The sequence below is a fragment of the Nanorana parkeri genome, unplaced genomic scaffold (genome assembly GCF_000935625.1).
Source record: "Nanorana parkeri isolate BGI_ZX_2015 unplaced genomic scaffold, ASM93562v1 scaffold752, whole genome shotgun sequence".
NCBI classification, from domain to species: Eukaryota; Metazoa; Chordata; class Amphibia; order Anura; family Dicroglossidae; genus Nanorana; species Nanorana parkeri.
In genome coordinates this window covers 405545-421483 of record NW_017307020.1, presented here as the reverse complement: position 1 = coordinate 421483, position 15939 = coordinate 405545, and the positions used below count along the sequence as shown (strand labels likewise).

At 44.1% G+C, this 15939-nt stretch overlaps 2 protein-coding genes across 3 annotated transcripts in view; both read right to left on the bottom strand.

The window, feature by feature from the left end:
- The window catches only part of PARP8 (poly(ADP-ribose) polymerase family member 8), a 179014-nt gene extending 167384 nt beyond the window's left edge, over positions 1-11630 (bottom strand). For both annotated transcript variants that reach the window (XM_018564454.1, XM_018564455.1), the window contains exons 1-2: positions 11354-11630; positions 10407-10461 (exon numbers count right to left, since the gene is read on the bottom strand). In XM_018564454.1, the coding sequence (XP_018419956.1) occupies positions 10407-10461; positions 11354-11444 (146 nt within the window). In that variant the 5' untranslated portion in view covers positions 11445-11630. The remainder of the gene's footprint in view (positions 1-10406; positions 10462-11353) is intronic.
- Positions 11631-11855: 225 nt separating this feature from the next.
- On the bottom strand, positions 11856-12551 carry LOC108793497 (keratin-associated protein 5-6-like). The gene has a single exon (XM_018564453.1). It carries the CDS (start codon positions 12549-12551, stop codon positions 11856-11858), a length of 696 nt encoding a protein of 231 aa, XP_018419955.1.
- Positions 12552-15939: the final 3388 nt, after the last annotated feature.

Here is a 15939-nt window from a genome sequence, read left to right as displayed (position 1 = left end):
ATGAACTGTTCTTATTTGCTCACTTTAAATATACTAATCTAAGTTAAAAAAAAAATTGTGTCTAGATTTCCACTTTAACTACATTTATATTCATTACATTTGTGACTAAACAACATGCTGTCATGATCCATCAGACTATAATTTTTTATGTTTTTAATATTTTTTACACATAGGCTTACAATTATTTTATATAACCAGTTCTTCATTTATCTCATTAAAGAGATGAGCACTCTAGTCTCTAATTAAAAGCGAATTTACATAAACCAATTCATAGAAATAATATCATTCACACTAGAAGCACGTAGCAGCGTTAATGTGCAGCGTACTAAAATAAGCGTGACGTTAACAAATGGTGCCATTCACCCGGTTAACTGGTGTCCACGTGCAAGCCATTTACCTGCAAGGTTCAAAGAAGAAGTTGCATTTCTGGAGAGTTTGTTATATACGAAATACATATTCACAGATATGCACTTATAAAAACAGCTTTAAGATGATCTAAATGTGAACTAATGCAATAAAACTGATTGTTTATAACATAATCACATATAAAGAACATACAACAAAGTCGAATAAATGTATTCAAATTGAAGTCATTTTTCTGACATGGAGAAAAAAAAGTAATTGTGTATGAATGAAGTTTTACCTGTACTAAGAGAGCCGGATTTCTGTATAGCCAACACAGACCGTGATTTAGAGCCCCAGGTCTCCCAGGAGTGGCACACAGCCACCCACACATAACGTTGCTGAGAACCCATTACAATGTATAATGAAAGGCTCCACTCTGCCACACTGACTGCCAGTTCAATACACCTGGGTCCTCAATGTTGCTGTTTCTGCACAGGGTGTAGTTTTTGTTGGTGGTGTTGTATACTGTATGCCCATATTTTACCAGCTCGGCATGTGCACACCTTGACCTGAACTAGGCTGTTCTAGTTATCAGGTATTGGTGTACAAAGTGTCTCTGTCAGCCTCCCTGCCTCCAGCCTCGGTTTACCTTTGTTTGGCCATGACGCCTGACTTTGTTAGTGTGACAGTGAGGCCAGGTTCACACCTAGGAGATTTTCAGCAGTTCGAAAAGCGCTTTTCGAACTGCTGAAAATCTCCTAGGTGTGAACCTGGCCTCACTGTCACACTAACAAAGTTAGTGTGAGTATAAATCTAGCCTTGGGTTCTAGATGCTTACACTCATGACAAACACGGGATTTTCCAATGCCAGCTTGGCAAAATAAGGAACGGTTGCCCTTATTTTGTACTGCAGAGGTTAAAGTAAACTTATACTTTGCTGTTCACTTCCTGGAATGCTACAGGGAATAACTAAGCCTGTACTTTGCTGTTCACCTACTGGAATGCTACAGAGATTAAATAAACCTGAACTTTGCTGGTCACCTACTAAAGTGAAAGATGCAATAAATCTGTGTTTGATAAACATGGTACTCTCTCCACTTTTGCCCACGATGGGAGTGGCCAATCGTTAGGCCTGAGAGCTGTGACAAGGGGGTGGGGGAGAGCCCTGTGTAAGATCCAACTAGACTGGCTTGGTCTGTCCCAGGACCTTCGCTGTTTAGGGAACAAAAAGCGCAGAAGGTAAGGGAAGGTCGGTATAAGTAGGAAAGGTGTACTATAAACATAGGTGCACATCTTGCCACAACTGGCATGCTCATGTAGTGGGATAAAGCAGGAGAGCAGACTGAAATCTGTAAAAGCAGTAAGTACTGAAAAGAAGCTCAACTCGGCCAACCTCAAGAACATCCATTCTACTACTAACCAGAGATATAAGAATGGCTGAAAATGGCCGAATAATGCAACAGTGTTTTCATGACAATGGGTATCTATATCGGTGTTGTCCATAGTACCCAGTTTGATTCCTCTTTTCCCACTACTGTTCTTCTTTAAGACATTTAAACAAATCAGGCTAAGTATGTAAAAACCAACATAAGCCTCCTGAAGTCAGCTAGCAATTACATGGTTTCTAAAAAAAGGCATCAAGCAGATTCTAATTCCTGGTTTCTCAGAAATGAAAGTAGAACAATGAACACAAGAACGCATAACAAACAACCTAATGTAATATACGCAAGGTTCCACCACAGCTAACCTTGATAAAGAAGCATACTTAAAGTAACATTTTCTTTTCTAAGCACAGAGTAACTGTGCAAGCAGCAGCTTTAAAGTGAACCTGACCTGAAGTCTAAGACAACAGCAGTGTTGGTACATAGCAGGGTCTGCACATACTGAGGGGGTTATTCACAAAGGTGCAAAAGGCAGCCGAGTGAGTAACCCAGCCGAAGTGAAGTGAGCCGAACAATGTTTGGCTATTCACTTTGGCTCAGTACGGCTGATTTAATTGTTTAATGACAGTTCAGCATCCGTCATTTGGGGACGCTGATCTGTCATTACAACTGAGCGGAGCCAGCCTGAGATCACGGCTGGCTCAGCCCAGCTTTAATTTCAGCTCAGTCGAGAAAAAGCAAATGCCTTCGGCTCGGCTGAGCCGCACGGCGGCCTTTGGCTCGGCTAAGTCGCTCGGCCGCCTTTGGCTGCTATACGAGCTATTGTGAATGATCCGACTGAACCGAAGGGCTCCAGCGGCCAAAGAGAGCCGAAGGATCAGCCGAAGCTACGGCTAGATTATTTAGCTCCTCTTTGAATATCCCTGTTAGCCTTCAACTCAATCCCTACATGCTTGTGGAGGCCCTAGGCTTGTAGGCCAAAGCCCTGCACAGGGCATCCATGTCTCTCTAGGATAAGTTTACACTCTACAAAGTTCCTACCACAAATGCCACAGCTCCTACTGCCCCTGGAGGTTGATTGCTGTATAATTTTACACTTTCCATTTCACTATATTGCACACCACACCATTTTTTTACTTCCACCGCTCCAAGCTTGCTCCTGTGATGGACTACAATCTTAATACAAACTAGTAGTCCATCACTGGAGCCATTTAAAATGTATTTTATTGTTTATCCGATTAACCGATTAATCGAACTTAATAATCGGCTAACTAATCGATTTTGAAAATAATCGTTAGCTGTAGCTCTACTTGAATGCATTTTTTAAGATTTGCCGGTTTAGTATCACTTTAAGGCTGGGTTCACATCTGAGAGTATTTTTTCTGCTAGTTTTTCAGCTCGTTTTTTTGACTTTTTTAGTTCAGTGAAACACGCGTTTCACTCTCTATTTAGGAAAAAAACAATTATTTCACTTTCAAACTTCCCGCCGGCTCCGGCCCTCTGTGACGCGGCGGCTCGCAAGAGCGGAACACGGAAGTCAGCAGCCGCTGGAGGACACATCAGGGATCGCAGACAAGGTGAGACCTGTACGTTGTATTCCCGAGTGTGGCTCGGGGGTACCGCTTTGTTAAACCCGATCCACACTCGGGAATACCAATGGAAACGCGCGGAAAAACACCCGAAATAAGCTCCTGTACTTCTTTGGGCGTAGGGCGTTTTGCAGCGCGTTCCTACACGCTGTTAAACGCCCAGGTGGGAACCATGCTCATAGGCAATTATTGGTTTTCACATGTTGAGCGTTTTACAGTGTGTAGGAGCGCGCTGTAAAACGCCCAGGTGTGAACCAGGCCTACGTGTACAGAGGAAGCAGGACTAAAAGGGATAATGTACAAATATTGTTACATCTCTCTGGGCAGGACAGGTTTAGTCTACAGGCAGAAAGCCAAAGGCTGGCATACAATATAAGTCAAGGCATGTGGATACCCCTACAAGTGATTGAGTTCAGGTGTTTCCAGTGAAGGTACTGATAATGCAACAGAACAGTACAGTACAAAGGCATTTTAGTGAGCACTTTCAGACAACAGTTTGGTGAAGGAAGGCCTTTTCTGTTCCATCATGACTGTGCCCTGTGCACAAACCTATTTACCTAAAGACATGGTTTGATATGTTTGGTATGAAGGAACCTGAGTGGAATGCACCAAGCCCTGACCTCAACCCTATTCAACACCTTCAGGATGAATTGGAATGCAGATTGCGAGCCAGGTCTTCTCATGCAACATGAGTACCTGACTTCACAAATGGGATTATTTGGATTAATGGGGATACATTCCCACAGGAACACTCTACAATCTTGTAGAAAGTCTTCCCTTGAAGAGTGAAAGCTGTTAGAGCTGCAAAAGGGGGCCAACACCATACTAATGCCCATGGTTTTGGAATGGGATGTCAAACAAGCTCATATAGGTGTGATAGTCAGGTATTCATGAGCTTTTGGCAATATATCTGTGAAGGTTCTCATTGATCCAGGTCAGGGTATATCTGTACAAATTAAGTCAAGGCAAGGCAATTAGACTTGCTGTATTTTTTTTTGAAGACGTTTCACTGGTCATCCATCCAGCCTTCTCAATTGAGAATGACTTGTACAAAAATTGTCTGGGAATAAATTATTCCTAGAGAATTTTTGTACAAGTCATTCTGAATTGAGAAAGCTGGTCGGATGTCCACTGAAGCGTCTTCAAGAAAAATACAGCAAGTCCAGATGCCTTGACTTCATTTGTACAGATATTTTGGCAATATAGCGTATTTGCAAATTGCAGCACCCCACAATTTAAGACTCCCTTGGAGCTAAAAGACATAGGGGGCTATTCACAAAAGGGTGAAGTGTTTGGGGAAGGCAGGATCTAGGCCGAAATACCGTGTTTCCCCGAAAATAAGGCCTACCCTGAAAGTAAGACCTAGCACTATTTTTCAAGATTCCTGTAATATAGGACCTACCCCGAAAATAAGACCTAGTTTGGTGGTAGCATGTATTTTACTGCACTGTCCACTGTCTGATGTCCCCACTGCTGCACCGCTGTCCCTGATGGAAAAGGAAGCCGGCGCTGTAGAAAGCAAACAAAAAGTGGCGGCGGAGGGAGCAGAGCCGCATTAGCCGCTACTTCGTATATAACGACGGTTACTGTGACAGGCGGAGTGATACCAGATGCACTCCGCCTGTGAAAGAACGGAATCTGCTTTACTGACCAGTAGGAAAAGAAATAGAGCAAGAGTAATATTCTCATTCTTACCATACCATTAAAGGAGAACTATGAGGTGAGTGCTTTTCACTCACCTCATAGTTCTAGCCGACCTGTATGGCTGTGATGTAGATCGCAGCCTGTTCATTCATAACTGGGGACACAGTACTATGTGTCCCCAGTTATTTACAAACACCGGAGTGATCAGACGATCACTCCGGTGTTTGCTCTGCACAAATACCGGGGGGTTCGCCCGGTATTTTTGATAATAGCGGTCATCAGCGGCTTCTGAGCCGCTGATGACAGCTATTAATTTAAAGGGGACAGTCTGCTGAACAGTTATACTATAAGCTGATATCAGCTTATAGTAGAACTGTAAATGCCAGGTCCGTATGGCATACTGACCTGGCCAGCTGGAAGCACTTTTGTAGGTCCGTATGCCATACGTCCTTGGCAGCGAAAGGGTTAAGGACAGTAAATAAAACAGTGTGCATTCTGGGGAAAAAAATAAGACATCCCCCGGAAATAAGACCTTTTTTGGGGGCAAAAAAAATATAAGACAGTGTCTTATTTGCGGGGAAACACAGCAGCTGAACTGGAAAGTGAGCTGAATTGGAGAATTTTTCCAAATCAGTTATGTTGTCCTAGATTGTTCACTTCTCCAAACTCTTCACCCTTTTGTGAATAACCCCCAAAGTGAACAGTACATTTGGTGGCTGCCATTGGATCCATTTTATTAAAACTGACACTTGACTGTATGGTAGGGGAAAAAAAAGAGTTGCTTTAAAACCTGCACCAGGAGCTGGAGATATACATTCATTACAAGGAACGTTATTTTGCTTTAGGCTTTCTACATGTTTAATATGTTCAATTATATATTCATTATATCCTGCAACCAGCCACGGTGAATTTTTCAGCTCTCCGGCATATATGAATTACACAAAGATGACGCTTACAAGGATTATTTTCCTAATAAAATCAGCCTTGCAGAAGTATGGTGAAAATAAAGGAAATGCATTCAAGAAATTAAAAGCGATTGTAAACGCAAAACTGAAAAAACAAAAACATATTTTGTACATCTCTGAAATACATGCACATTAGAGCTGCAACAATTATCCGATTAACTCGATTAAAATTGACGATGGAAAGCTTTGTCAACGTTTTCCATCTTCGATTCATCGGCTAAAATTCAAATTTCCCGCTCGCTGCTGCACGCCGCTTAAGCCCGCCGCTCACGCAACGCCCACATCGGTTAAGCCTCTCGGGCCACGCCGGTAAACCCGCTCACGCGCCGCCGCTTACGCCACGCCAACCGCACACGTTGAGGACATGCGTCTGGCCCTCTCCTTCCGGTGAGCTTCCCGACTCGCCGCTGCCCGCCGACAACCAACAACGCCGCTGCCCGCCGAGAACACCGTCATTCAAAGTAAGTCAAGATCGGCCGGGAGCTTTTTAATGTTTCCTGTGTGGGTTTTTTTTTTAAAGCGGCACACTGCAGAACATTAGCAGCTATAGAGGAAAAACAAATCCCAGCAGTAATATATTATATACAACGCAATGCAGAATACCAGCAGTTACAGAGGACTACAAATCCCAGCAATAGTACATTATAGTATAATGTACTATTGCTGCATTCCTCTATAGCTGCTGGTATTCTGCACTGTGCCGCTGTATAATGTACTATATTGTACACTTTTTTTTTTACTTTCACCACGCCAAGCTTGCTCCCGTGATGGACTACAATCTCAGTAGAAGCTAGTAGTCCATCACTTGAGCCTTTTTTTTTATCCGATTAACCGATTAATCGAACTTAATAATCGGCGAACTAATCGATTTAGGGCTGCAACAACTAATCGACATAATCGATTATAATCGATTATGTCGATTAGTTGTTGCAGCCCTAAATCGATTAGTTCGCCGATTATTAAGTTCGATTAATCGATTAATCGAACTTAATAATCGGCGAACTAATCGATTTAGGGCTGCAACAACTAATCGACATAATCGATTATAATCGATTATGTCGATTAGTTGTTGCAGCCCTAAATCGATTAGTTCGCCGATTATTAAGTTCGATTAATCGATTAATCGAACTTAATAATCGGCGAACTAATCGATTTAGGGCTGCAACAACTAATCGACATAATCGATTATAATCGATTATGTCGATTAGTTGTTGCAGCCCTAAATCGATTAGTTCGCCGATTATTAAGTTCGATTAATCGATTAATCGAACTTAATAATCGGCGAACTAATCGATTTAGGGCTGCAACAACTAATCGACATAATCGATTATAATCGATTATGTCGATTAGTTGTTGCAGCCCTAAATCGATTAGTTCGCCGATTATTAAGTTCGATTAATCGATTAATCGAACTTAATAATCGGCGAACTAATCGATTTAGGGCTGCAACAACTAATCGACATAATCGATTATAATCGATTATGTCGATTAGTTGTTGCAGCCCTAAATCGATTAGTTCGCCGATTATTAAGTTCGATTAATCGATTAATCGAACTTAATAATCGGCGAACTAATCGATTTAGGGCTGCAACAACTAATCGACATAATCGATTATAATCGATTATGTCGATTAGTTGTTGCAGCCCTAAATCGATTAGTTCGCCGATTATTAAGTTCGATTAATCGATTAATCGAACTTAATAATCGGCGAACTAATCGATTTAGGGCTGCAACAACTAATCGACATAATCGATTATAATCGATTATGTCGATTAGTTGTTGCAGCCCTAAATCGATTAGTTCGCCGATTATTAAGTTCGATTAATCGGTTAATCGGATAAAAAAAAAGGCTCAAGTGATGGACTACTAGTTTGTGGTGAGATTGTAGTCCATCACGGGAGCAAGCTTGGCGTGGTGAAAGTAAAAAAAAAAGTGTACAATATAGTACATTATACAGCGCAATGCGGAATACCACCAGCTATAGAGGACTACAAAACCCAGCAATAGTACATTATACTATAATGTACTATTGCTGGGTTTTGTAGTCCTCTATAGCTGGTGGTATTCCGCATTGCGCTGTATAATGTACTATATTGTACACTTTTTTTTTTACTTTCACCACGCCAAGCTTGCTCCCGTGATGGACTACAATCTCACCACAAACTAGTAGTCCATCACTTGAGCCTTTTTTTTTATCCGATTAACCGATTAATCGAACCTAATAATCGGCTAACTAATCGATTTCGAAAATAATCGTTAGCTGCAGCTCTAAATCGATTATGAAAATAATCGTTAGCTGCAGCCCTAATGCACATGTTCCCATGTTTTATCCCTTTAAACACACTGCAAGTATAGAAAACGATATTTCTGGCACTCCAGCTGCAGCTGCTCCTACCTTTCTCTTAGACAACATAATGTATTTTTGGCTCTGACTTCCAAAGGGCACGGTGTAAGCCCTGCCTACTTCATTTCTGATGAATTACAAAGAACACAGATCTCTTCACATCTCCATAACCCAGCTTTTCTGAATGCGTTTAACATTGAGGAACCATTAAAATGGCTTTCAGGTCTCAAGGAACCTATGCCAACATTTACCAGAGCTCTGAAGCTCACAGAAAATTAGCATGATTGTCAATAATATGGTTGTGGTCAGTTGGAAGAATTCCCCTATTACACATAGCTGAAACAGTCATTTAGGTCAGTGACAACTGAGCTATGGGTCACTGGAGGAGGTTAGTATATATCCTCCCGGGACCGCAAAGAGAACTATGGAATAAAAAGGTTACCCCATAGTTTTCTTTTAAACCTAAAAAATGCATTCAAGTACCTTAACTATTAACAAAAATGTATCTTATTTGTGTATCACTCGGCTGTAGATCCTCAAATCATTTCTGATATGTTCTGACACTGTCCTGACACTGTCCTTACTACTGGAGTGGGGCTACGTTTGTTCCCCATGGTCCCTGTGTGTTGTAAAGTAGTCACCACTCCAAGCTCGCTCCTGTGATGGACTACAATCTCATGTTTAGTCTAATTTGTAATGAGATTGTAGTCCATCAAAGGAGTGAGTTTGGAGCTGTGGCTACTTTACACCACACACAGGGACCATGGGGAACAAAAGTAGCCCCCCTCCAGAAGGATGGGTTAGTTAAGATACTTGAATGCGTTTTTAGGATTTAACTCCTGAGTTTAGTGTCACTTTAATTAAAGCCCACTTTCAACTTTAAGTAGAAATACACCCTCCTATCCCTTACAGCCAAGGAAGGTGCCACCTTGGCCTCTATTTCAATTGCCGGTTCCCATGGTGCTGCACATGTGATCAGCTATGACACTAGTCATTTGAGGGCTTGAAAGTTCATTGAGCGCTAAAAAACAGCACACTGGTAACCTTGAGTATTGGCATACCTTAAAAGTACCTGTTTTGGGAGACATTTAATTAGCGGGTTATGTTCCTCTTTAACATACATCATTTTTTTTTTTTTAACTTAGGCCCCTTTAACAATGGGCGGTCTGCCTGCCAGTTTTTTAGGATGCCCAATGCAAGTCTATGGATCTAAATGGAACGGTGCCCGTTTACATCTGGTCGCCCCCGGCTCCGACCAAGTCCGGAAAATGAAACGGCAAAAAGTATTCCGTTTGGCGGGACCTGATCGTGCCAGATCGGGCGTAATCTGATGTAAACAATCCGACTGGTGTACAGGCCGGGACAGGAAGGAGAATCAGTAGGAGACAGAGCATTGCACCCGCCATCCACAAGATCATTAAGAGATAAGGTTTCATTGCGGAATAATATTTATTTTGTACAGCGCTGCATGACGGAATAAACGTCAGTCAAAGTACCGCAGCGCTGAATACTGAAAAATGGCCTGGCCAGGAAGGGGGTCTAAACACCTGGTCTTGAAGTGGTTAATAGATATCTGTGGATCAGACCAAAAAAGGAGGAGGAAAGAGGGACAGTGGCGTTGGGTTCCAAATGTGGGGCAGTTGGGAGGTACGGTCTATACTGTAAATCTTAATATCACCGTAAATCAGGAGTGGGCAACAACCGGCCCTGCAGCTGTTGTGGAACTACGAGTCCCATGAGGCATTGTAAGACCTGACAGTTACAGGCATGGCTCCTGGAGGCAGTGGCATGTTGGGATCTGTAGTTAAAGCACAGCTGGAGGGTTGTCCACCCCTGATTTGAGGTCTACCCGATGTTTCATTTAAAACCACCAGTAATGATTGTTCTGTGGGACCCAACAAAGCAGCTTTTGTACTTTGCGTCACCACAACGTGCAGCCGGTGTGTGACTTCACACACACACACACACACACTCCTACCTCTGCTTTACCTTCAGCTATTACAAGACTTAGCGTGGCTTTTGTTCCAGCTTTTACAAGCAACTTGAGAAGAGGCGGCGTCATGGCAACAACAGTCAATGCATAACACAGGGCCCGAGACATTCTTTGGATAAAATAAAGCCTATGTGCACTGTGTACCTTTTGGTGCCACCGAGGAAGGTAAAGGTGAAAGTGGAGTCCGAGTATTTGAAATCTAGAAGGAAAAAAAATGAGAGAGAGGACGTGATGTGATATATATATATATTCCCAGTTGTCAGCAGCAACCCTCTCCCACCACTGATGAGGTAAGCAAGCTATAGGCACCTTACATTGCAGGAAACCCCTATTTCAACAAGTGCATTGGTGCCATGGCAACCGGGGGAATTTCAGCTGTCAGTGAAAGCAACACAACACAGCCCATCTATAGTCCTACAGACATACATATAATGCAAAGGCAAGAGCATGAGCTAATCTTACACAAGCAATGGATACAAGACATATTTGTAATCGTCATCTTGTAAGGGGAAAAAAAAAATAAAGGGATAGAAAATGGGAGGAGGATGGTGGCATGATCAATCATCAACCATACTTCCTCCTATTGGTAACCTAAATGCCAATAATGATAGTGATAGTAATTATAATAATAAGCATAATGGGTCTAATAATAACATGTGCATATGAAAAACAATGTTGTGCTTGGGCTGAGACCTCTTGGTGTCGACCAACTGGTAAACTGATTTTTTTCTACAACCGATGCCCCCAACATGCACCCTCGTGAACCGGCTCCGATCCCATCCGCTTCGCCCATCCCAGTCCGGGTAGCCCATCAGGAAGCAGCTCTTTCCACAGCTCGGTGCGCTCAAACTAACGGATCGGTTGCCACGTCTCGGCACGCGCCGTGGCTCCCTATCTGGTTGCCATGGGGGGGCGGGGGGGGGAGTGCTAGTACACAATTCTTAGGAAAGGCATTTATGTGACCAAATAAGCCCTGTAATTGTCAGCCCATGCCCCGATGGCAAGCCAGGAGAAAAAAAAAAGGGAGGGAGGGAGGCACAGGGGAGTCAGAGGAGGGGAGCTGCGATGGCTTGTCGCCCCCAATAACTCACCTGAAAACAGGCAGTCCTTCTCCGCCTTGCACTTTTGGATGACAATGTCGATATCCTTCTGAATCCTCTCTTGCCTTGAACACATCCCCATGAAATACACTCCCTGGGAAAGCAGCTTTATTGTCCCCCAGTGCTGTGCTCGGTGGAATAACACCAACACAAAACAGCCTGTATGGCAGCTCTCTCGGCTCTCCAAGGCGTTTGCTGGAGCTGGTGGAAGAGGACTGGGCTGCTAATGATGCTGCTGCTTCTTCTGCTGCTGCTGCTGCTTCTTCTTCTTCTGCTGCTGCTGCTTCTTCTTCTGCTGCTGAAGAGTGAATAATAACAATCATCAGCAGCTCGCAGCAAGAGGGCGAGAGAGAGAGAGAGAGAGAGAGAGAGAGAAGAGCAGACAGAAGAAGTAGAGAGGCAGCACAGAGGAAGGAGGGGGAGAGCTGCAGCTAGTGGATGTACATCCAGAGCTGGTTGGTAACCCTTATCGTGGAAGAAGTAATAGGAAATGCTATGTGTCGGATATGTAGGTGAGCACCTCATTAATTCTTAGGGAGGCATTGCATTCTAATGCCTCCCCACAGGAAGTATTGCATCCTGATGCCTCCCCACAGGAAGTATTGCATCCTAATGCCTCCCCACAGGAAGCATTGCATCCTAATGCCACCCCACAGGAAGCATTGCATCCTAATGCCATCCCACAGGAAGCATTGCATCCTAATGCCACCCCACAGGAAGCATTGCATCCTAATGCCATCCCACAGGAAGCATTGCATCCTAATGCCATCCCACAGGAGGCATTGCATCCTAATGCCACCTTGCAGTAAGCATTGCAACATAATGCCACCCCGCAGGAAGCATTGCATCCTAATGCCACCCCACAGGAAGCATTGCAACCTAATGCCACCCCGCAGGAAGCATTGCATCCTAATGTCATCCCACAGGAAGCATTGCAACCTAATGCCATCCCGCAGGAAACATTGCATCCTAATGCCATCCCACAGGAAGCATTGCATCCTAATGCCACCTTGCAGTAAGCATTGCAACATAATGCCACCCCGCAGGAAGCATTGCATCCTAATGCCACCCCACAGGAAGCATTGCAGCCTAATGCCTCCCCGCAGGAAGCATTGCATCCTAATGCCACCCCACAGGAAGCATTGCAGCCTAATGCCACCCCACAGGAAGCATTGCAGCCTAATGCCATCCCGTAATGCCAGCTCTGCGTACAGCCGCAGACACCTGTGCTCTTAGGAACGGTATACACATACACACACTTATCCTGGGGAAACACAGTCACACCCACAGGCAAGATGTGTGTGTGTGGGAATATGGAGCTGCCTGACTCATCCACAGCAGGGTCATACACAGATCAGCCGTGGGCTTCTTCACAAATACCGAAGGAGCCATGCTGAACCTGTATCAATGTACGCAGCTTCAGTTGCTCCATCTCTTTCCTGGATTTCTTAGTTGCCATGGCAGTGATGAAAGCCAGGGAGGCAAAGATCATAGACTTCTATTTTTGCATGACCCCATGTAACCCTATCGCTATAGGTCTCGTGGGCTGGAATCGACCATAGGGTTAAAAGGGTGCTGCAGCGACTCCCGACTGGTCACGGTGCATAACAGGGATAAAGTATGTCGCCAGAACACCAACAAGCTCGGCTCAAAGTGCAAAGCTGTTTTTTATTGCATGATCATGTAAAGAAGAGACGTACTGGGAGAAACGCAGGGACCCTATATCAGGCGTGTGATGAGGGGTTCCTCCATGGTCCTGAAATGTTGCTTCTCTATGGGATCATTTAATAAGACGAGTTTGCACTTTGAAACAGACTTGGTGTGCTGGCGACATACACTATATTGCCAAAAGTATTGGGACACCTGCCTTTACACGCACATTAACTTTAATGGCATCCCAGTCTTAGTGGGTAGGGTTAAATATTGAGTTGGCCCACCCTCTGCAGCTATAACAACTTCAACTCTTCTGGGAAGGCTTCCACAAGGTTTAGGAGTGTGTCTATGGGAATGTTTGACCATTCTTCCAGAAGCACATTTGTGAGGTCAGGTACTGATGTTGGAGGAGAAGGCCGGGCTCGCAATTCTCCTTTCTAATGCATCCCAAAGGTGTTCTATCAGGTTGAGGTCAGGACTCTGTGCAGGTCAGTCAGGTTCCTCCACCCCAAACTCCCCCATCCATGTCTTTATGGACCTTGCTTTGTACACAGGTGCAGAGTCATGTTGGAACAGGAAGGGGCCATCCCCAAACTATTACCACAAAGTTGAGAGCATGAAAGTGTCCAACATGTCTTGGCACTGGCGGAACTACCAGGGTCGCAGCGGTCGCAATTGCGACCGGGCTGTGTTGATTTGGGGGGGGGGCCCTCAATGGTTTCTTGCACCGGGGCCCTGGGGTTTCTAGTTACGCCTCTGTGTCTTGACATGCTGATACCCTAAGAGTTCCCTTCACTGGAACTAAGGGTCCAAGCCCAACCCCTGAAAAACAACCCCACACCATAATCTCCCTCCACCAAACTTTACACTTGGCACAATGCAGTCAGGCAAGTACCGTTCTCCTGGCAACCGCCAAACCCAGACACGTCCATCAGATTGCCAGACAGAGAATTGTGATTCGTCACTCCAGAGAAGACGTCTCCACTTCTCTAGAGTCCAGTGGCGGCATGCTTTTCACCACTGCATCCGACGCTTTGCATTGCACTTGGTGATGTAAGGCTTGGATGCAGCTGCTCGGCCATGGAAACCCATTCCATTAAGCTCTCTATGCACTGTTGTTCTGCCAATCTGAAGCCACATCAAGTTTGGAGGTCTGTAGCTATTGACTCTGCAGACAGTTGGCGACTTCTGCGCACTGTGCGCTTCAGCATGCGCTGACCCCGCCTACCACTTTGTGGCTGAGTTGCTGTTGTTCCCAGTTGCTTCCACTTTGTTATAATCCCACTAACAGGTGACCGCGGAATATTTAGTAGCAAGGAAATTTCACTGAACACCTGAATCCAATGATTTGGAGGGTGTCCCAATACTTTTGGCAATATAGTGTATCTTATCCATTGCTATAAGTGTCGCATAGCAGTAGATAGGACAGGGATGGGCAACCGCGGCACTCCAGCTGTTGTGGAACTACAGTTCCCATGAGGCATTGCAGGATTCCCCAAAGGTAGAGGCATGATGGGATTTGCAGTTGGAGCACAGCTGGAGTGCTGAGGTTGACTACCCTGGAGATAGAATAGTGACCATAGAGTAGGGGGCTGTGTCCCTAGGGTGCCCACACCCAGAAGATCTTTGCATTTGGATCAATGATTGGGTGCGTACAGGCAATCTTCCTAGCAGTAATTATAAGCCCTTTGTAGATGAGCTCACTATCATACAAAATTGCCCGCAGATTCACCTCTTAGGGTTGCTTAAGCTGCCCATACACCTTACAATTATCGTTCGATTTCTATCGTCCTGTCATCGAACCCCCTTTCGATTTCCGCTCGAATACCCCATCATGTACAGACCAATGTAAATTTCAATTATCGTTCGTTAGCAATACTAACTGGCCGAATTTCGTCAATCGACAGAACGGATTTTCGTTTGCGCATGTGCAGCGTTCATGTTGCAATTTATTCCGTATGAAAACGCCACCAATCCATCAAATTTTGTACGATTTGACCAAAGTTTTCCAAGCTGACCGATTGAGGAAATTCAGCCAGTTGTACAATAATTCTGATTGTTCACTTCCCATCAACTGGCCGATTATCTATGAAAACCCGATTGCGTTCGTTTTCCGGGCACCTTTAGGGACAATAAGCATTACATATTTATATGATTGCTAAAATACATATCAATTGCAAACGAAAGAGATCAAAGGGCAATGTTTGATCTATACAAAATTCAAGACAGGTTTTGATCGTTTTGCCACAAAACGCGTTCTATAAACGGAATAAGCGATCTCCTAATAGAGCGATCTGAAGTTTAAAAAGGGTTAAAAATCAAATCATTGATTGATTTTGATCAATTTTTAATCTGGATTCTCAGATCAATCCACATCAATCTAAACTGGTAAAATCGATTCAAGACTGATTGGAAATGGACATCTCCATCACACGATCATTTGCCATTTCGGATGAAATCGCACATCGAGCATATCATTTTCTCGATACCAGTCAGTCATAAACCAAATGTCTCTCCAGACTCTTATAAACACTTGGTATATGAATGTTAACCCTTTAAAAGTTGGTGACACCTGAGGCATTACATAAGGTTCTTGGTCATGTGAGCACTGTGATTGGTTGTCACAGTGATCACTAGATCAGGAGCCCGCCCCACCAACTTCCAAGAGTGACCGAGAGCTGTGGGTGACATCGCTACATGTAAACGCCTGCACACCGCATGTAATGGTATGTGATATGATTACATGTGGTTAGGAATCATTCTCCCTGGACGCATTGATCCTGCATTCAGGGATAATGATTTACCACATGTAATCATATCACATACCATTACAAGTGGTGTGCAGGCGTTTACATGCAGCGACTGTCACCTGATCATTACCTTGAATGGGCGACAGCTGCCACATGTAAACGCTACATTAGGAA

Coding starts and splice junctions, on each gene's coding strand:
- LOC108793497 (XM_018564453.1), bottom strand. CDS start 12,551: ATGGCATTAGGCTGCAATGCTTCCTGTGGGGTGGCATTAGGCTGCAAT.